General features: G+C 46.2%; 1 protein-coding gene across 1 annotated transcript; it reads left to right on the top strand.

Moving 5' to 3' along the window:
• Nucleotides 1-370: 370 nt before the first annotated feature.
• LOC143936128 (purine nucleoside phosphorylase-like) lies at nt 371-20,297 on the top strand. Its single transcript, XM_077460490.1, has 6 exons — nt 371-522; nt 7,645-7,808; nt 8,218-8,321; nt 9,956-10,131; nt 12,979-13,169; nt 17,093-20,297. Exons 1-6 carry the CDS (start codon nt 482-484, stop codon nt 17,320-17,322), a joined length of 906 nt encoding a protein of 301 aa, XP_077316616.1. The 5' UTR covers nt 371-481; the 3' UTR covers nt 17,323-20,297.
• The last annotated feature ends 1,420 nt before the right edge of the window (nt 20,298-21,717 follow it).

Raw genomic sequence — 21,717 nt, 5'->3', positions numbered from 1 at the left:
AGTATTAGGAACCAAGGCAAGCAATCGTGACCGCAGGGTCATCAGACAGGGTTGTGCCAAGGGGCAGAAAGAAGAGGAGGCCACTTTGGGTGCTCCAGAAGAAAAGAAGGGGCTGCAAAAAAAAAAAAGGAAAACACCCACAAGCTATGTTGCTAAGGTAGTTCAGAGGTCATTGGTGGAATGGGGGGCCGTTTTACATTTTTTGTCTTCGGTGCTAAAGGACCTGGTTCCAGCATTGCATGCTGGTCATCAGCTTGGGTTTGAGCCTTCTACAGGTATGTAAGTATAGGTAACAGTTACTGCAAGTGTAGGAAGTAATTTCAGCCTCATCCCTCCTGACTGAAGGGAGAAGACACCACAACGCCCACTGCCCTCCTCCCAACCAAAGACTGTCCCGTGCAAATCATTAACTGCAGCCCCAGGCAATACAAGAGATCCTTATATATCTGGTCCACAGTGACATTCTAACAGCAGCTGACAGATGGGAGACAGGAAGACCATGCAGAGCAAAGAGGATTTCAGGTAAGTGGATACTACTTACTCTAGTAGCAGGGAGGGGGGGGGGGGGGGGCAAGAACGTTCCAGTCTTTGGCAAGTCCTCCCAAAACGAATTTCTCCGTTTTGGCTGAATGCAGGATAGGCGAATCTCACGCCGCTCTGATAGATCTCTCAGGAAAACCTGCAGCTCAGAGGACTAAGTGTTCCCCTTTTCTATTGAAAGTTTGATTCATCTTACATTGTGAGGATTGCAACAGGGGGTGTGAGACTCCCAAAAGATGATAAGAGTAAAAGCAAGTCACAACTGCAATCTCCGGGGTTTGATTCATTAAAACCAGGGGGGGGGGGAAAGTTGAGCAATTGCCTACAGCAGTGATTCTCAACCAGGGTTCCTCCAGAGGTCTCTAGGGGTTCCTTCAGCATTCGGAAATTTCTGCCTCTCAGATAAGTTCCCACTCACACCATTGATCTTTTTAGCTATCTGTAAAGTGGTAATTCTTCCCAATGACCACAAGTGTAAGGAGCATTCCTCCCACTGACCATCACACTAATGTATCATGAGTTGTAGATTTCTCATTTTTAGAAGGGGTTCCCCAAGACCGGAGAACTATTTCAAGGGTTCTCTGTGTTGAAAAGGTTGATAAAGGCTGGCCTACAGCAACCAATGATAATTCTTGTCTGATTTTTTCATAAAATGTTTCTTCCAATTTTGGTGCATCAGCTACTTTGAGAGTTGTCAGCGAGCTGAGCAGATCAGACCTATTCAGATGTTCATTTAAAGCAGGGTTTCTCAAGCAGGGTTCCGTGGAACCCTAGGGTTCCTCCAGTGGTTGCTAGGGGTTCCTTGAGCAATGACCAATTTTTGCCTCTCAGATAAGTTCCCAGTGACACCAATGATCTTTTTAGCTATATGTAAGGTGGGGATTCTTCCAGAAGACCACAGATATAAGAAGCACTCTTCCACTGACCATCACACCAATGTATCGTGAGTTGTAGATATAGACATTTTTAACAGGGGTTCCCTGAGACCGAAAAGGTTATTTCAAGGGTTCCTCCATGTTGAAAAGGTTGAGAGTCTGATTTAAAGAAATGTTAACCACTTCCCATCCAGGCCAATTCTGACATTTCTCTCCTACATGTAAAAATCATCATTTTTTTTGCTAGAAAATTACTTCCAAACATTATATATGTTTTTTAGCAAAGACCCTGGAGAATATAATGGACTAATCGACTTTTTATCTTGCACGGTATTTGCGCAGCAATTTTTCAATAGTGTTTTTTTGGGAAAAACAGTTTTGTAAAAAACATAACAGTAAAGTTAGCGCAATTTTTTTGCATAATGTGAAAGATGAAGTTACGCCAAGTAAAATAGATACCTAACATGTCACGTTTCAAAATTGCGCACACTTCGGTACTTAAAGCGGAGATCCACTCAAATATGGAACTTTCGCTTTAAGCACTCCTCGCCCCCTTACATGCCACATTTGGCATGTAATTTTTTTTGGGGGGGGGGGGGCTTCGTTAGGAGGGGGACTTCCTGTCCCACTTCCTCCTTCTGCCCAGGGACCGCCAAGACGACCCCTCCCTCTAGGCGATCTCCTGGGATTGCCTGTCCACTCTGGGAGTGCAGCGTGACTCGCGCATGCGCCGTGCGTGCCCGGCCGTGAAGCCAAAAGCTGTCACGGTCGGGTGCCCAGAGTGGCAATGGAGGCGCCGGCGGAGAGGAGGGGGAAAGGAGCGACACTCCGTTTGGCCGCATCGCTGGACCGTGGAACAGGCAAATGTCTGTTTATTAAAAGTCAGCAACTACACTTTTTGTAGCTGCTGACTTTTAATAAACATAAAAAGCCTGGAACTCCGCTTTAAAAATCCCCATAGGCGACGCTTTCAATTTTTTTACTGGTTACATGTTTTGAGTTACACAGGAGGTCTAGGACTAGAATTATCTCTCTCGCTCTACCGATCGCAGCGATACCTCACATGTGTGTTTTGAACACCGTTTTCATATGTGGGTGGAACGTATGTTTTCTCTTCTGCGTGTGGGTGCACGGGTACAGGGGCGCTTTAAATTTCACTTTTTATTTTTTTAGTTTGACACTTTAAAAAAAAAAAAAAATTTGATCACTTTTATTCCTATTACATGGAATGTAAACATCCTTTGTAATAGGAATATGGCATGATCGGTCCTCTGACAATGCTGCTGTCTGCTGTGCTCCTTCATGCAGAGTGGGGGCACTATATCACTGGCTAGATCACCAGGTGAAAACAGAGGGGAAAAACCTAAATGAGCAAATGCAGCCATCATATGTAATGAATGGGTTTAAAGGGTAAGTTCACCTTAAAGCGAACCTATACCTGCTCTGACACATTCGGTTGCCGTTTCACCGGTCCCCTTGGCTTAATCTCCTAAACGTACCTCATAAAGGTACGTTTAGGAGGCATTCTAATTGGTCAGCACAATCAGAACCCGTCTAGCCCATCCTTTCAGTGCTGGAGAAGAGGAGAGAAAGCCACGGGGATTTCAAAACCCTGGACCAGTAAAGTGGCGTCTCGATCTCTCACAACGGGTGATCGCGAGGTCCTGGGGAGGGGGTCCAATGTAAGTTTACCTTACAGATTTTCTGTAAAGGTGAATTTACCCTTTAAGGTTTAAAAGAAAAGTATGTTTTTTTGTTTTTTTTTGCATAATCATACTTACCTCGGTGGATGGAGCATCAGACTGATGCTGCATCTGTCCCCCGCCGCTTCTGTACTGAGAACCGAGCCACACGACATCGCCGATGGCTCGGTTCTCACTCCTCCCTGAGTGGAGAGATGCTGCCTGTTAGTCAGCATCTCCCCTGCTCTGATAATCCACACTCATTGGAGGGATGAGCTGTGGAGGGGCGGGGAGCGACCGCCTCAGTGTCTCAATCAATCAAGGCAGGTGGTGGATCCAGACTTCGGGAAGTCGGGATGACGCTCTGCCTAGACTGATGTCAGCGGAGAGCGGATTTTAGACCTCTCTCCGCTAAAAACGGGTCACAGGAGTGGAAAACGAATTGCACTCCTGTGACCATTAGTAGAAGCCCAGCCAAAAAAGTTCAGGCTAGACTTCTCTTTTAATACCGCTTTAACTTCACTGTAGTTCCCCTTCCTTTGGGAACGCTTCCATTTTCCATGTCTGCAGGTCCAAAAACAAAAGAGATTTACTTTTTTTAATTTTAAAGAGGTGGCCCCTAAATGTTGAGCTGATAGCAATGCTCGGAGCTGGGGGGTGGGGGGTAGCAGCTCTGTGTCTGCATTTGTCTGACATACTGGGGGAGATGTATTAAAACTGGAGAGTGCAAAAATCTGGTGCAGCTCTGCACAGAAACCAACCAGCTTACATTTTTTTTTGTCAAAGCTGAACAGCCTTAAAGTAAACCCTCAGGGTTTTTTATCTTAATGCATTCTAGTGGCACCTTTCGGGGGGGAGCAGGTACCTGTTTTTGACAGGTATCTGTCCCATATTCCAAGAGATCTTGCCACGGTGAGATCATTTGGAAGTTTGGCCCTATTCTGCTTCCCCCGCCGCTGGGCCATTCAGAAAGTGCAGCGCCAAAAGGCTTCACTGCCGGTTTACCATGAATGGCGGCGGTAGCACCCGAGAGCCAACGGAAACATCACAAATATAATAATACTGCACAACCAATATATGAACAAAATAAATTCAAACCCTGCAGCTGCTGTACCCTTGCTACAACTCGTGAAAAGGGTACAGGAAATAATACAGTGCTTGCAGTTAAAAAATATGTGACTATCAGTGAAAACACAATATAAAGAGTCAAAAATTCATGAAAAAATCTTATTTTAAAAGTGCTCCAAACTGTCCAAAAAAAGTGCTGAAGCGCTTCAAGAAACATGCTGTGCCATGTGTCACACTCCCCTCTTGTATCCCCACTCACCAGAAGGAATGGACCCTCAGCTCTTCAGTCTGGGGGTCAAACAGGCGTGAATCTGGTGTAGGGAATACCAGGTCTCACGGGCTTCCTGTTCAGATCTCCACAACTGCTCTTTAACAACTGTAGTATCCACTATGCTCAAAAGGGCACTAATAGTGAAGTACTGCAATGCCACGTACACACGATCGGAATTCTTGTCGGAAAAAGCTCTGATGGTTTTACGCTCAAACTGTCTTGCCTACACACGGTCACACCAAATTCCGACAGCCAAGAACGCGGTGACGTACAACACGTACGACGGGACTAGAAAAGGGAAGTTCAATACCTAGTAGCCAATAGCTTCCATCTCATAGCTGAATCTGAGCATGCGTGAGTTTTTCGGAATTGCATACACACGATCGGAATTTCCAATAGAAAGTTTTTCCATCGGGAAAATTGAGAACAGGCTATCAAATTTTTGCTGGCGGGAATTCGGCCAGTTAAATTCCGATGGAGCATACACACGGTCGCATTTTCCGATAAAAAACCCTCATCAGTCTTTTGCCGGCCGAAATTCCGATCGTGTGCGGTTTGTATGCGGCATAAAAGGATTTTTAATAGCGCATTAAAAGGATCAACTTACAAAATAGTAGTAAAAATGGGCATATAATAAAACTAGGCTTTTCTGGGTTAGCTGCCACTCAGCCTGCATTCCACGGAGGGCAGAAGTGACGTCAAGGGTCTCGGAAACTGGAAATTGCATTGACTCAACTCGCCGCGTTTGAAGGATGAAAAATGCTGACTATGACCCTAAGAACACCATCCCTACAGTAAAGCATGGAGGTGGAAACATTATGCTTTGGGGCCGTTTCTCTGCTAAAGGTAAAGGCCAACTTTGCCACATTGAGGAGCCAATGGGCGGGGCCATGTATTGTAAAATCTTGGATGAGAACCTTCTTCCCTCAGCCAGAACACTGAAGATGGGTCTTCCAGCATGACAATAACACAAAACATACCGCCAAGGCAACAAAGTAGTGGCTCATAAAGAAGCACATTAAAGCGGGAGTCCACCGGGAGTCCGCCGTTTTTTTAAAGCCAGCAGCTACAAATACTGCAGCTGCTGACTTTTAAAATAATGACACTTACCCACCCAGCGCGCCCGCGATGTCGGCACCCGAAGCCGATCTCTCGATCGTCTCTCGGGTGCTGCCGCCGCCATCTTGGGTATGGGAATCAGGAAGTGTAGCCTTGCAGCTTCATTTCCCGGTTCCCTACTGCGCATGTGCGAGTCGCACTGCGCAATAAGGATGGTCCCCGCTGTCTCTGGGATCTGTGTGTTTCCCAGCAGGCAGCGGGGGACCTTCGGAAAGGGGCGTACCTTCTGCAGAATCTACGCCGGAAGTGGGTGCAGATACCTGTACTGTACAGGCACCTGCACCCCCCTCCCCCCTGAAAGGTGCCAATTGTGGCGCCGGAGGGGGGGAGGGTTCCAATGAGCGGAAGGTCCACTTTAGGGTGGACCTCCGCTTTAAGGTCATGGAGTGGCCTAGACCAGTGCTCATCAATCCTGTCCTCAGGGCCCACTAACAGGCCAGGTTTGCAAGATAACTGAAATACATCACAGGTGATATCATTTGCTGCTCAGTGATTGTAGTATTCTAGTCTGCATCTCCCCAAGGTAATACATAAAACATGGCCTGTTATTGGGCCCTGAGGACAGGGTTGATGACCACTGGCCTAGACAGTCTCCAGATCTTAACCATATAGAAAATGTATAGAGGGAGCTGAAACTTCGAGTTGCCAAGGGACAGCCAAGAAACCTTAAGGATTTAGAGAAGATGAGTAAAGAAGAGCGGACCAAAGTCTCCTGAGATGTGTGCAGACCTGGTCACCAACTACAAGAAACATCTGACCTCTGTGATTGCAAACAAGAGTTTCTCCACCAAGTACTGAGTCATGTTTTTCTTGGGGATCAAATACTTATTTTACTCACTGAACTGCAACTCAATTTATAACATTTGTATCATGTGTTTTTTATGGATTTTTGGTTGATATTCTGTCACTTTCATTTAAAATACACCTATGATAAAAATGATAAACCCTTCATTTCTTTGTAAGTGGGCAAACTTACAAAATGTGAAGGGGAACAAATAATTATTTTCCCCACTGTATGTAGCACCATAGCTTTCACCTTCCCTTCATAATGCCAACCCTTCCTCAACTCCCCGCTCCTTTTTTTCCCCTTGTTCTTTTCTTTTCCTTCTTGAGTGTCCTCTCTCCCCCCCCCCCCCCCGCCATCTTATCCCTACTTTACTCCCAACCCCTCCACTTTCTTGAACCTCTTTTCTTTTCTTTCCTCCCCTTACCCAAATGGTTCCAGCGAGCTCCTGGGAACCCTTCTTCTTTTTAAACTCCCAATCATTTACACACCCATGTAGCACCTTAGCTTTCACCTTGACCTCCACTACTTGATGCCAACCTCTCCCTTTAACATTTGAGTCACCCATTTCTACTGCTACATCATAACCTGTGTACTTCCACAACACTGTTGTTGAAAACCATTGGGTTTCTTTGTACTACTGTCTGACAAAGTATGTGAGGCATTTAGCCTCATCTCACGAGTCTCTGACATTTAGATCCCTTTCACACTGGAGGGGTTTTCAGGCGCTATAGCGCTGGAAATAGCCTCCTATTCATTCGAATGTGATCTCTAACACTGGGGCGGTGCGCTTGCGGGACGTTCCCTGTACAGTACAGGTATCTGCACCCACTTCCGGGATGGCTCTCTGCGGAAAGGGGCGTAGATTACGCCCCTTTCCGAAAGTCCCCCGCTGTCTGCTGGGAAACACACAGATCCCAGAGGCAGCGGGTCCATCCTTATTGCGCATGCGCAGTAGGGAACCGAGAAATGAAGCCGAAAGGCTCCACTTCCTGATTCCCATACCCAAGATGGCGGCGGCAGCACCCGAGAGACGATCGAGAGATCGGCTTCGGGTGACGACATCGCGGGCGCGCTGGGCAGGTAAGTGTCACTATTTTAAAAGTCAGCAGCTGCAGTATTTGTAGCTGCTGGCTTTTAAAAAAAAAAAAAAAAACGCGGACCCCCGGCGGACTCCCGCTTTAATGATGCACCTGTATCTTTACCCACACCTAAACACCAGAGCCTGATACACCAGGGCTAAACATCCACTGTGCATGAAAAAAAAAATTCCCTGACTCACATTAGTTTCTATTAATCTGACAGGTATGAGGACTGCGAGGAGACAGCTCGTTGGCTCATGGACCGTGTACAGTCCCCTCCCGTGATGGCCATCATCTGTGGCTCTGGTCTGGGGCTTCTCGCAGATACGCTGACTGACGCAAAAACCTTTGACTACAACCAAATTCCACATTTCCCTACAAGCACAGGTACGTGGCGGCTTCTACAAAATGACTTAAGAATATGACCAATTTCTGAAACCCTCTACAAAATACGGCGGCGTGCAAAATTTTCCACTAAAAGATTTCAGTTTCCTCCAATTCACTGCACACAATGGTGCTGCTCTGCATAGAAACCAATCAGCTTTTAGGTTTTATTGTCAAAGCTTAATTGAACAAGCTGAAGTTACAAGCTGATTGGCTACCATGCACAGCTGCACCAGATTCTGAGCGTTCCAGTTTTAGCAAATTTCCCCCAATGGCTGCTTTCATGAATTCACAAAAATCCTCGCTCATTCTCCAAAAAAAATGGCCACTTCCTTCAATTCTTTATCTGACCTATGTCACTACCTCTTATTGACGAAGACCTCTCATTATTCTGTATTCTCTGTCATTCCAGTGGTTGGGCATTCGGGGCAGCTGGTGTTTGGCATCCTTCAAGGCAAGTCATGCGTTGTTATGAAAGGTCGCTTCCACCTCTACGAGGGATATCCACTTTGGAAAGTAAGACTTTGTGATGTACACATGTGACAGGAGGATGACTGACTCTTTGAGTTCTATCTGAGAATTACATCCCTTGTACTCTGCTGCCTACTTCTCATTTCAATCCCAACTACACCGATACAAAGTCGGGCATCCTTCCTAATTGTCAGTGCCTAGAAAGCAGTGTACCATCATGTACAGTGCCACAGTGGGTGTATTTCTCAGTATCTGTTCCTATTCTGTATGTATGGACATTGCACAATACTACTTCTCTTGTTCTGTATACCGGGTGTAGTTCTCAGTATCTCTTATTATTCTCTATGTATGGACTCTGCACAATACCACTTCTCTTGTCCTGTATGCTGGGTATAATTTTCGGTATCTGTTCTTATTCTCTATGTATGGACTCTGCACATTACCACTTCTTGACTTGTATGTTGGGTTTAATTCTCAGTATATATTCTTATTCTGTATGTATGGACTCTGCACAGTACCACATCTCTTGTCCTGTATGCTGGGTGTCATTCTCTGTATATGTTCTTGTTCTGTATGTATGGACTGTGCACAGTACCACTTCTCTTATCCTGTATGCTGGGTGTAAATCTCGGTATCTGTTCTTATTCTGTGTGTATGGACTGTCCACAGTACCACTTCTCTTATCCTGTATGCTGGGTGTAAATCTCGATATCTGTTCTTATTCTGTGTGTATGGACTCTGCACAGTACCACTTCTCTTATCCTGTATGCCGGGTCTAGTTCTCAGTATCTGTTCTTATTCTGTATGTATGGACTCTGCACAGTGCCACTTCTCTTATCCTGTATGCTGGGTGTAAATCTCAATATCTCTTCTTATTGTGTATGTATGGACTCTGCACAGTGCCACTTCTCTTATCCTGTATGCTGGGTGTAAATCTCAGTATCTCTTCTTATTGTGTATGTATGGACTTTGCACAGTACCACTTCTCTTATCCTGTATGCTGGGTCTACTTCTCAGTATCTGTTCTTATTCTGTATGTATGGACTCTGCACTGTACAACTTCTCTTATCCTGTATGCCGGGTCTAGTTCTCAGTATCTGTTCTTATTCTGTATGTATGGACTCTGCACAGTGCCACTTCTCTTATCCTGTATGCTGGGTGTAAATCTCAGTATCTCTTCTTATTGTGTATGTGTGGACTCTGCACAGTACCACTTCTCTTATCCTGTATGCCGGGTCTAGTTCTCAGTATCTGTTCTTATTCTGTATGTATGGACTCAGCACAGTGCCACTTCTCTTATCCTGTATGCTGGGTGTAAATCTCTGTATCTATTCTTCTTCTATATGTACAGGCACAGCACCGTAGCACTTCTCTTGCTAGGTTTGTTTGTTTCAAGTCTCAGTCTTTCTTCTTGTTCTATATATAGTAGATGTAATTTTGCACAGTATCAGATCTCCCATTCCGTATACTAGGAACCCCAGCATTTATGAAGGGTCAGTACTGTGCAGTGAGGTGTCTCTGGTCCTGTACAGTGTATGGGATTCCTGTATTGGATTCTCGGCTAACTCCAGTTCATGGACTTCAGGCTCACTCTTATCTGTGTTTTGTATAGGACATACAGCCTTGTACAGCACACTTTTACCCCATCGGTCGCTGTTATTCTGACAATGTCTTTCCAGGTTACTCTCCCCATCCGAGTGTTTACGCTCCTGGGGGTCAAGGTCCTGATGGTGACAAATGCTGCGGGGTCACTATGTGAGACGTACAGTCCAGGGGACCTCATGATCATCCGAGATCACATCAATATGCCGGGATTGGCTGCCTTAAACCCCCTGAGAGGGCCAAACGATGAGAGGTGAGAGGGGAGAAAAATTTGTGACCAGCTTCCTCTTAAAATGCATTGAGCAGTGGGGATCATTTACATGTGGTGTAATAATGTTTATCCACCCCCCCCCCCCCCCCCCCCATGTGAATCAGTATGGGGTACTAGTCATTCACAAAAAAAAAAGTGTAAAAAGTAAATAAAAAACACAACACAATTTTTTAACAATTCCTTTATTAAAAAAATTGAAAGTGGTTGTAAGCCCTTACAAACCACTTTGACCTACAGGTAAGCCTAGATTAAGGCTTACCTGTAGGTCCAAGAAATATCTCCTAAACCTACACGGTTTAGGAGATATTTGTCAAAAGACAGGCACCACGGCATGCGCCGTAGACAGCGGTGCGCAGACGCACTGAGAGTGCCACAGTTAACGGCGATATGCCGCGAGTGGCGGCTCCCGTGCGCATGCGCGGGAGTGACGTCATCACGGCTCTGACGAATGACAGCGTCGGAGCAGCGAGACCCACCAAGAAGATGGATGTTCTGTACACAAGGGGACAGCGGTGACTTCGCTGGCTCCTGTGTCAGGTAAGTGACACATAATGGACTACTATGCGATGCATAGTAGTCCATTATGCTTTACCTTTGCAGGGAATCAAAGAGGAAGTATACCCATCAGGCTTTACTTCCTCTTTAAAAAAATGCCCCCAGTGTAGATCCATCATCAATCACGATGCCTGCCGCCACCGACAACCCGAAAAAAAGAAAAAAAAAAAACAGTCCCAACGAAGGCTCAAGACATTTGCCGGCTCTTGAATAACTAAGGGGCGGGGCCACCCAGTGACATCGTCCACCCCCTTTCCTGACCTGCAGGACTGCACGCTCGGATAAGTGCCTGGTATGCAGGGGGGGGGGGGGGGGCAGCGCTGTTTTCTTTTTTAATTTCTTTCTCTTTGCTGCCAGTCTTTTTTTACATTCAGCTGTCAGCGGTGAAACTCGCTGACAGCTGATGAGTCATCGGTTGTTAAGGACCCGACGGCCAACTTCTCAGGCCGCTCCTTAAAGGAGTTAAAGAGTAAAGGCAGAAGGTTTTTTATCTTATTGCATTCCTTCTATGCATTAAGATAAAAAGTCTTCTGTGTACAGCAGCCCCTCTCAGCCCCCCTAAGCCCTTGTACACACGGTCGGAGATTCCGACGGAATGTGTCCGATCGTACCGTTTTGTCGGATATGCCGACTGTGTGTGGTCTCCATCGGACTGTTTCTGTCGGAGTATCCGACGGACCAAGTTTTCCAACTTGTTGGTAAAATTTTCTGACAAAATGCTCCTATCGGACATACTCCGATCATGTGTAGAGAATTCCGATCGGACAAAGTGCCACGCATGCTCAGATCAAATTCCTACATAAAAGCTATTGGCTACTAGCGTGAACGTAGTCCCGTCGTAACGAAATAACGTCATCACGTTCTGAACGATCGGATTTTCCGACAACTTTGTCCGACCGTGTGTATGCAACAGTTTCGAGTTTTTTACAAAATCCAACGGATTTGGTTGTCGGAATGTCCGACCGTGTGTACAAGGGCTTATACTTACCTGAGGTCCATCTAGATCAATGTTGCCGGAGTGTCTCGGCTGCCCGGGACTCCCCTCCTCATTGGCTGAGCACGGTGCTACTGCTACAGCAGTCATTCAGCCAATGAGAGAAAGGGGGTGGGCCGGGGCCGCAGTTCCATGTCTGAGTGGCTTGGCTGCTTGCTGTGGGGGCACTCGACCGGAGGGTGGGGCCAGGATCACAGAAGAGGCACCCCAGAAGAGGAGGATCCAGGCTGCTCTGTGCAAATCCACTGCACAGAGGAGGTAAATACAACATATTTGTTATTTAACACCCAGCTATTCTTCACTCAGAATTTTAAATCGATTGATCAATTTTTGACCGATCAAATTCAAATCGTTCTGAAACCTTGGAATTAATTAGGAAAGAAAGAAACCAAAACTAAACAAAATGAATTTCTCAATTTTGCATATGTCTAGTGACTTTGTAGAGGACATACAAAAAAATCACATTAGTCACGGCCAAACTCGCACTCATCCAAAGTCGCATCAAAGTCGCAATGGGAATTGCGCATTTTTTAAGTCGCAAAAGTGCCACCCGGGACAGGAAGTCTGTTACAGGCATAGTCACCAGGTAAAAATAAAGGAAAAAAATTCAACCATTATATCTGACTGATAAGCTATAATACATTACATGTTTGGTTTTAGGTTCAGATACACTTTAAAGGGGAACTCTGTGTAAATCGCTCTGACTTTATTTTGGATGGAGCCTCCTCCTGGGAAGATTCTCCCTCAGTTTCTGTTGTGGCACCATCGCATATTAGCGTACATTAATATAGATATAGATAGATATAGATCTATCTATCTCTATATATATATATATATATATATATATATATATATATATATATATATATATATATATATATATATATATATATATAAAATTTTAGTAGAGACCCTAGAGAATAAAATGGTGGTTGTTGCAATATTTTAGGTCACACTGTATTTGCACAGCAGTCGTTCAAATACAATTTTTTGGGCAAAAATTACACTTTGATGAATAATAATAATAAAAAATAACCAGTAAAGTTAGCCCAATTTTTTTTGTATAATGTGAAAGATTTTATGCCACGAGAATCATTCTTTTTTTATTCTAAGCAAAAAAAATTTGAGTCTCATTTTGGCCAGAATCGTGCGGCTCTAGCGAGTAGCCTATATATTTGCCATTTAATAATACAAAGGTAATTAAGCTTTGAATGTTAGTAGTGTACAGATCTATAACATGGCCACTCTAAGAAGAAGTAATATTGCTTTCTGTGTTGCAGGTTCGGTCCTCGCTTCCCCTCCCTCTGGGACACATACGATCAGGGCCTGCGCTCCGCAGCCTTGGAAATCTCTCGCCGGCTCGGCCATGCAGACTTCACCCATGAAGGGGTGTACTGTATGGTAGGGGGACCAAACTTTGAGTCCGTCGCAGAAGCCAGGTTCTTGCAGCGGCTGGGCGCTGATGCTGTGGGTGAGTTTGGATTACAGCATATGTCAAGTGACACTGTCTGAGTCCTGATATTCTCTATGTCTCCCCTGTAGGTTTCCTCCCAGTACTCTGGTTTCCTACAACACTTCAAAACATGCAGTTAGGTAAATTGGCTCCTGTCTACAATTGGCCCTAGTATGATGTTTTACTGACCGTGCCCAAGATGGCTGCCTACCCTTCTGTCCCAGATCCAGGTGAAAGTGCTTTAGGTCCCCAGTGTAAAAAGTGTTATAGAAATAGAAATGAATGAATTAAAAATAAAAATAAAGAATTTTTTTCAGCAACTACCTCCCCCAACAAAGCTCCTTAGAACATCAGAGACGAGGGCAAACCCATAGACCCCAATTCATCAAGTTTCAATTTCACATAATGTGTGCCAAATGGCATGCTAAAGTGACATACAATAATTCAGGTTGGGGGGCCACTTTAATATGCCTGAGGCTCAGTTCACACTGGAACTGGCTGCATCCCCATTCTCCGGTTCAGGGACGAATCAGGGCCAAACCTTTGCCTGAATTTTCGGCCCTGAAACAGAGCTAAAGGCGCACAGCTTTTCTGTGCAGTGCGCTCCGCAGCCGCCCCGGACATATGTCAACTGGCTCCAAAGAGAGCCGGTCACATTCTCCTGCTATATGAATTGGATGTGAGGAAACCCACATCCAAATCACATAGGTGGCAAACAAAGAGCTAGTCACCAGTATTAAAGCGGAGTTCCACCCTAAAGTGGAACTTCCGCTCATCGGAACCCTCCCCCCCTCCGGTACTACAATTGGCACCTTTCGGGGGGGGGGGGGGGGTACAGATACCTGTATAACACAGGTATCTGCACCCACTTCCAGGCCCCCGCTGTCTGCTGGGAAACACACGGATCCCAGAGACAGCAGGGACTGTCCTTATTGCGCAGCGTGACTCGTGCATTCGCAGTAGAGAACCGGGAAGTGAAGCAGCAAGGCTTCACTTCCTGATTCCCATACCCAAGATGCCAGCATTCCCAGCACCCAAGAGCCGAGCGACAGATCGGCTTCGAGTGCCAACATCTCGGGGAGCGCGCTGGACGGGTGAGTATCCATATCTTAAAAGTCAGCAGCTGCAGTATTTGTAGCTGCTGACTTTAAAAAAAAAAAAAAATGTCGGAACTCAGCTTTAAATGTGGTCTCCCTGCAGTTACATAGTTAGTAAGGTTGAATAAAGACACCAGTCCAACCTGAGTGAGTGTCTAGAATTGTCCCTATCCCTGTACATCGCACACTCACATCACATGTCCCTACCCTCAAGGAGCCCACAATCCAAGGTCCCATTCATATACTAGGGCCAATTTACCTACCTGCATGTCTTTGGAGTGTGGGAGGAAAATGGAGCACCCAGAGGAAACCCACGCAAGTGTAGTTCCCACTGTATAAGGCTTACCTGTAGGTAAAAAAAAATATCTCCTAAACCTGTAAGCGGCGCATGCGTACAGGGGATTCTTGGCTGGAAGTCCGGCCATCCGGATTGAGCCTCTCTGAGTCGGCTGGCCGGCCATCAGACACTCATGTACACCTCCCCACCTGCTGCTACCGAGCCCGGAGAACACAGGATTGAACAGTGGGGTGCCCAGGGCAATCGCTGCCCAGCCTGCATATAGGTAGGTGACTAACTGGTCATCCATCCAGTGCTATATCCAGGGCTTCAGATAAGGCGGGACCCCTGGGCTGGGCATCAGTTCATCGGGAGAACCGGGGAGACTGTAACTGGAGGGACTATGTTTTCTTTTTCGGCTCCTATGCGGATTTACACCTGCATACCTTCCCTATCACACCGATCCCCCGTAATGCCGATCCCCCCCTGTAATGGAAGTCTGTACACCTTCCCAATCACACCAATCTCCGCCCCCCCCCCCCCCCTAATGGAAGTCTGTACACCTTCCCAATTTACACCAATCCTCCCCTCTCCCCCCTCCTTCAGATCTGACCATTTCCATCACTGACTGACACCCTTTCCATCCCACATTACTTTTTATCTCTTTTACCTGTTCAGCAGCTCAGTACATTCTCTGCATAAATTTAAGGTGGCCATACTAGGAATGAAATAATAAAAAAGGAATCATCTATTCTATGGCCACCTTAAATGAGTGCAGAGAATGTATGGAGCTGCTGAACAGGTAATAGAGATAAAAAGTAATCTGGGATGGAAAGGGTGTCAGGCAGACAGTCAGTAACTGGACCCTTAGAGAGGAATGCCCAGATCTGAGACCACACTTGTAAATAAGACCTTAGGGGCTCATTTACATGGCTGGGAGGGGCAGTACAAGCAGGCAGTTGACCACACCTGAAAAGAGATGCAGCCACTCAGTGCTGTTCAATGGAAAAAATTAAATGGCATTTCACCATGAATGGGGTGCACCACAACTACCCTGCAAGTTCATGTAATGAACATGGCTTGGGCATTGTGGGGCTGCATTTGATGGGCACAGTGAGGCTGCATTTGATGGGCACAGTGAGGCTGCATTTGACGGGCACAGTGAGGCTGCATTTGACGGGCACAGTGAGGCTGCATTTGACGGGCACAGTGAGGCTGCATTTGACGGGCACAGTGAGGCTGCATTTGACGGGCACAGTGAGGCTGCATTTGACAGGCACAGTGAGGCTGCATTTGACAGGCACAGTGAGGCTGCATTTGACAGGCACAGTGAGGCTGCATTTGATGGGCATGGTGAGGCTGCATTTGATGACCACGAAGAGTCTGCATTTGATGGGCAAAGTGAGGCTGCAATTGACGGGCACAGTGAGGCGGCATTTGACGGGCACAGTGAGGCGGCATTTGACGGGCACAGTGAGGCGGCATTTGACGGGCACAGTGAGGCGGCATTTGACGGGCACAGTGAGGCTGCAGTTGACCTGCACAGTGAGGCTGCAGTTGACCTGCACAGTGAGGCTGCATATGATGGGCACAGTAAGGCTGAATTTGATGGGCACAGTGAGGCTGCATATGATGGGCACAGTAAGGTTAGATTTCATGGGCACAGTGAGGCTGCAATTGATGGGCACAGTGAGGCTGCAATTGACAGGCACAGTGAGGCTGCATTTAATGGGCACAGGGAGGCTGCAATTAATTTGCACAGTGAGGCTGCATTTCATGGGCACAGTGAGGCTGCAACTGACGGGCACAGTGAGGCTGCAATTGATGGGCACAGTGAGGCTGCAATTGATGGGCACAGTTTTATCTAGCAGTAATGATACATAATCACTTGACAAATGGCTATTTACAGCCCTGCATTACTAACAGTTTAATTTTTCAGTTTGTTTGCGCCCCCCCCCCCCCCAAAAAAAAAAAATTGAGCACCAGCCGCCACTGGATATCAGTGAGATCAGTGTCCGTAGTTTTGTGTTTATTGTTGCCTGTTGTGACACATCTATGGTAATGTTGCTCAGACAGATACTTTCAAGGCTGAACTTAATAAACATTGTGTACTTGAAATGGTCAATGACCCATATATATTTTGAAAGAGGAACATCTATCTCCATTGGAAGCTCAAGGCTGCAATTTAAATAGACTGTATTCCAATAAATGACAGAAGATTATAAAATGTATGTCAGGGCATATTACAGAATACTCTGCAATCTATGCACATGTCCCTGGGTTTTATCCCTTTAAACACCCTGAGACACTACAGAGAAATAACTGTCTATCTTCCAGAAATGTATTCAGCACCTAAATGTCCTGCTGTGGGCTGACAACACGCAACTTTTGTGTGGACTGAGTGGTGTCAGCCCTGCCCATTTTCTTTCAACTACTTCCAATCTCAGATATCCACATCATAAAGGCTAATTATTTTGTAGTCCAAGATAAGAACCCCCACAAAGGTCCCCTTTAAGCAACTGACTTTTAATGATGTGCTTTTAAGTAAAATTACCTCTTGTTTGCAGGTATGAGCACAGCGCCCGAGGTGGTGGTTGCAAAGCATTGTGGGATGCGAGTGTTTGGCCTCTCTCTGATCACGAACCGCGTGGCCCAGGCGTATGAGATGGCGGATTCGGTGGATCACACAAGCGTGCTGGAAGTGGGAAAGCAAAGATCAAAAGTCCTGCAAGAGCTAATTACTGAGCTGGTCAAAAGTATCAACTTCAAAGAAGACGACAAACAGGAAGCAGCATAAGGAGCTGTGCTGTGCCAGAGCCGGCGGCTCTTCCAATCCAGCGCCAGCTACATTATTTCTGGATAATGGTAGACCCGTGTTTCCAAAACTTTAGTATACCACCAACGTTACGTTGTGTGCTTAAGATGGAAGAATTAGAAGCCCCGTCAGGTCACTTTCTTTGCCTGTGTTCTCATGGGAAGATTATCTATCGTTTGGTTAAGTCTATGTTTTAGGCCTGCTTACATGGCACTGATCCCCAAACTGCAGCCTATGACCTCCATTTAACCAACCCAATTCTTCCATTGACACCAACAAAGCTGAACTATTCCTCTATCTGGCACCAATGATGGGTCACTATTCCCCCCACTGATACCAACGATGGGGCACTTTTCCTCCTACTGATACCAATAATGGGGCACTTTTCCTCCTACTGATACCAATAATGGGGCACTATTTCTACCATTGATACCAATTATTGGGTGCTATTCCTCCCACTGACACCAATAATGGGGCACCATTTCACTGACACCAATGAAGGGGCATTGTTCCTCCTACTGACATTAATGATGGGTCACTATTTCTCCCACTAACACCAATAATGGGGCACTATTCCTTCCACTGACACCAATAATTGGGCACTATTCCTTCCACTGACACCAATTATGGGGCACTATTCCTTCCACTGACACCAATAATGGGGCACTATTCCTTCCACTGACACCAATAATAGGACACTATTCCTTCCACTGACACCAATAATTGGGCACTATTCCTCCCACTGACACCAATAATGGGGTACTATTCCTTCCACTGACACCAATAATGGGGTACTATTCCTTCCACTGACACCAATAATGGGGCACAATTCCTTCCACTGATAACCAATAATGAGGCACTATTCCTTCCACTGACACCAATAATGGGGCAGTAGAAAAGATGTAGCTGGATATCCGCACTCCAAATTATTCAACTTTATTTTAAAAATTTTATTAAAATCATGGCATCTAGGCTTGTATACAGACTAACTGCACAGCCGCTGACATGTTTCACACCGAACACGGTGCTTAGTCATAGCTTGAAATAAAGTTGAATATTTTGGAGTGCGGCTATCCAGCTACATCTTTTCTACTTCATTTCCTGTTGCAAACAGAGCCAGCACCCTGTGGGATTGTGGACATAGCTGTTTTGGAAGTCATTACCTTGGAGCGGTAATTCTTTGTACCAATAATGGGGCACTATTCCTCCCACTGACACCAATAATGGATCACTATTCCTCCCACTGACAACAATAATGAGAGCCCGGGCTAGCAGCGGAAGGTGGTGGGGGGGGGGGGGCGTCCACTTGTCATAACAGCCGAGCAGTTGCTGAGCCACATCAGTTGTTATTACAATAAAGCCGACCGTCCGCTCTACAGAACAGTACAGGGGTGATGCATGCAGCTGCAAGCATCACCCCAGTAAAACCCCTTGAAGCAACATCGGTAATATTAAGAACGTTTCTGCCCGATACGTAAAAAAAAGGGAATATTGGCCGCCGATAATTGGCCTCACCCATAATCAGTCGATCCCTATTTTTTTTGCATTAAAGCGGAGTTCCACCCAAAAATGGAACTTCTGCTTTAGGGGACGGTGACCCCCTGACATGCCACATTTGGCATATAATTCTTTTGGGGTGGGGGGGGGGGGAGCGGAAACCCTCTTTTTAGAGGGTTCCAGCTCCCACTTCCTCACAGTGTTTTGACCGATACAAGTGAATATCGGAGGGCACATCGATAATCGGTCGATCCCTAATTCCTACCATTGATACCAATGACGGGGACTATTCCTCACACTGACACCCCACAAACAGACACTACTCTTTCCACTGACAGCAATGATGGGGCACTTTTCTTCCCATTGACACCAACAATAGGCACAACTTCTTCCAATGAGACCAATGATGGGGCACTGTTCCTCCCACTGACACCAAAGATGGGGAACTATCCTCCCTACGACAACTATGGGCCACTATTCCTCCCACTGACACCAAAGATGGGGAACTATCCTCCCTACAACAACAACTATGGGGCACCATTCCTCCCACTGATAACAATGATAGGTCACATTTCCTCCCACTGATACCAAAGATGGGGAACTATCCTCCCTACGACAACAACTATGGGGCACCATTCCTCCCACTGATAACAATGATAGGTCACATTTCCTCCCACTGACACCAAAGATGGGGAACTATCCTCCCTACGACAACAACTATGGGGCACCATTCCTCCCACTGACACCAAAGATGGGACGCTATTCCTCCCACTGACACCAACAATGGGGGTTATCCCCCCCACCCCCACTGATCACAGGTTCTAGGTCATTTTTGTCTTATTTTCCCTGAGCTATTTTTTAATCACACTGGCCACGGTCCAGCCCCCCCCCCCCCCAAAAAAAAATATATTATGAACTGTGAACTTTGTTTACAAAAAATGGGGACCCCCTGACTTGGACACCCTTTAGTTCTTATTGTACAGCTCTTGGAACCTGTATCCAAAACTACCCTCTTCGGATGTCAAGGGCCACAACTTGATGCTCCATAAAAGTCTAATATATTGACCATTCCCGAGCTATGCTGTGCACAGACTCCTCTTAGAAGAAACATTCCACGGGTTGGGAAAACACTAGGTCTGACCAAACTAGCCCGTGGTCCAGGAGACCAGAACCTACCCTGCTGGTGTACACCTTGTCTGAGAAATACAGAAAGTTACCACTTCTGACCTCCGCCTTAAAATGCTGGTTGAATTACTATTACATAGACCCTTCTATCAAGAGCCAGGCAACTAGCAATTGCATATTGCGGAGGCAGCAATGGAAGCGTCGTCCCTCCTCTCTGGAAAGAGAACACCATGAGGACAATGACATTGTACCCGGATCCAACATCCCTCTGTAGCAGTCTGAGCACAGAAAACATTATATGTGGCATTTAGAATAATAAATATTATTTAACTGTCTGTTGCATCCGTTGATATTCGATGTCCTGTGTTATTAAAGAGAACAAAAACGATCCACCCAGAACAGATATCTGAGTATTGGGCGGACGCCAGCTTGCTGAATCACTTAATGACTTCCTATGTCTTCTAGGACTTTATTCCCAGGGTCTCTCTTTCCTTCAAAATGGAATTTACTTCTCTTACTACATATCGACTATAAAATGCATATAAATGTAATCAAGCACAAGTAACAACCTTAACAGTTAAAGAATTAAAGCGACACACAGTCAAATTCAAATCCACGTTTATAGCAATGGTAGACTGTTTGCAAAGCCACCAAGTTTCGGGGAGATACAACTCTGCCTCCTTCATCAGGGACCACCATGTAACACAAAAGAAATATTCTTATACACAAATCACTGTAACATACATTATAATGATTTGTTACAATGACTTGTCTCTAAGAACTTTTGTCCATTTTTTTTTTATCTTAGATTTACATGGTAGCCCTGATGAAGGAGGTGAAGTTGTGGCCCCTGAAAACGCATTGGTTTTGCAGATGTTCCAGTCCTCACAGGATCCCTGTCGGGTCTTCCGGCACTCCTCAAAGGATCCCTGTGGCACGAAGAGGTTGGGCTGCAGCCTTTGAAGTGGCTGGTCTGTGTTTTATCGCCATCTACCTGAGAGCTAAAGAGCTGTAATACTTGTGGAGTTTTCTCCTTCACTGATGGGCACTGATGGGGTTACACTGATGGGCAATGATAAGGCGGCACTGATGGGCACTGATAAGGCGGCACCAATGAAGTGGCACTGATGAGGTGGCATTGATGGACACCGATATGTGGCACTGATAGGCGGCACTGATGGGTGGCACTGATGGGCGACACGGATGGGCACTGATAGGTGGCACAAATTGGCATGGATGGGCATGGATAGGTGGCACAGGTGGGTATGGGTTAGGCGGCACAGGTGGGCATGGGTAGGCGGCACAGGTGGGCATGGGTAGGCGGCACAGGTGGGCATGGGTAGGCACTGATAGGCGGCACAGATGGGAACTGATAGGCGGCATCGTATTATAATATATTGTACTAATGGATGCCAATCAGTGCCAATCAATAATGCATGCCAATCAGTGATGCCCATTGTGGGCACTGATTGGCATCCATTATGGGCACTGATTGGCATCCATTGTGGCACTGACTGGAATCCCTGGTGGTCTAGGGTGGCATACCTTGTCCTTGGCAATCCCGGTGGTCTGGTGGCGTCCCTGGTGGTCCAGTGTGGGCATCCTGGGGGGGGGGCTGTGCTGATAATCGATCAGCACAGACCCCCCGTCAGAGGAGCAGCCGATCGGCTCTCCTCTACTCGCGTCTGACAGACGCGAGTGAGGAAAAGCCGATCACCGGCTTTTCCTATTTACACTGTGATCAGCCGTGATTGG

The sequence above is a fragment of the Lithobates pipiens genome, unplaced genomic scaffold, assembly GCF_037356315.1.
Source record: "Lithobates pipiens isolate NorthernLeopardFrog02 unplaced genomic scaffold, aLitPip1_a1.2 Scaffold_28, whole genome shotgun sequence".
Taxonomy (NCBI): Eukaryota; Metazoa; Chordata; class Amphibia; order Anura; family Ranidae; genus Lithobates; species Lithobates pipiens.
This window is presented reverse-complemented; position numbering and strand designations above follow the sequence as displayed.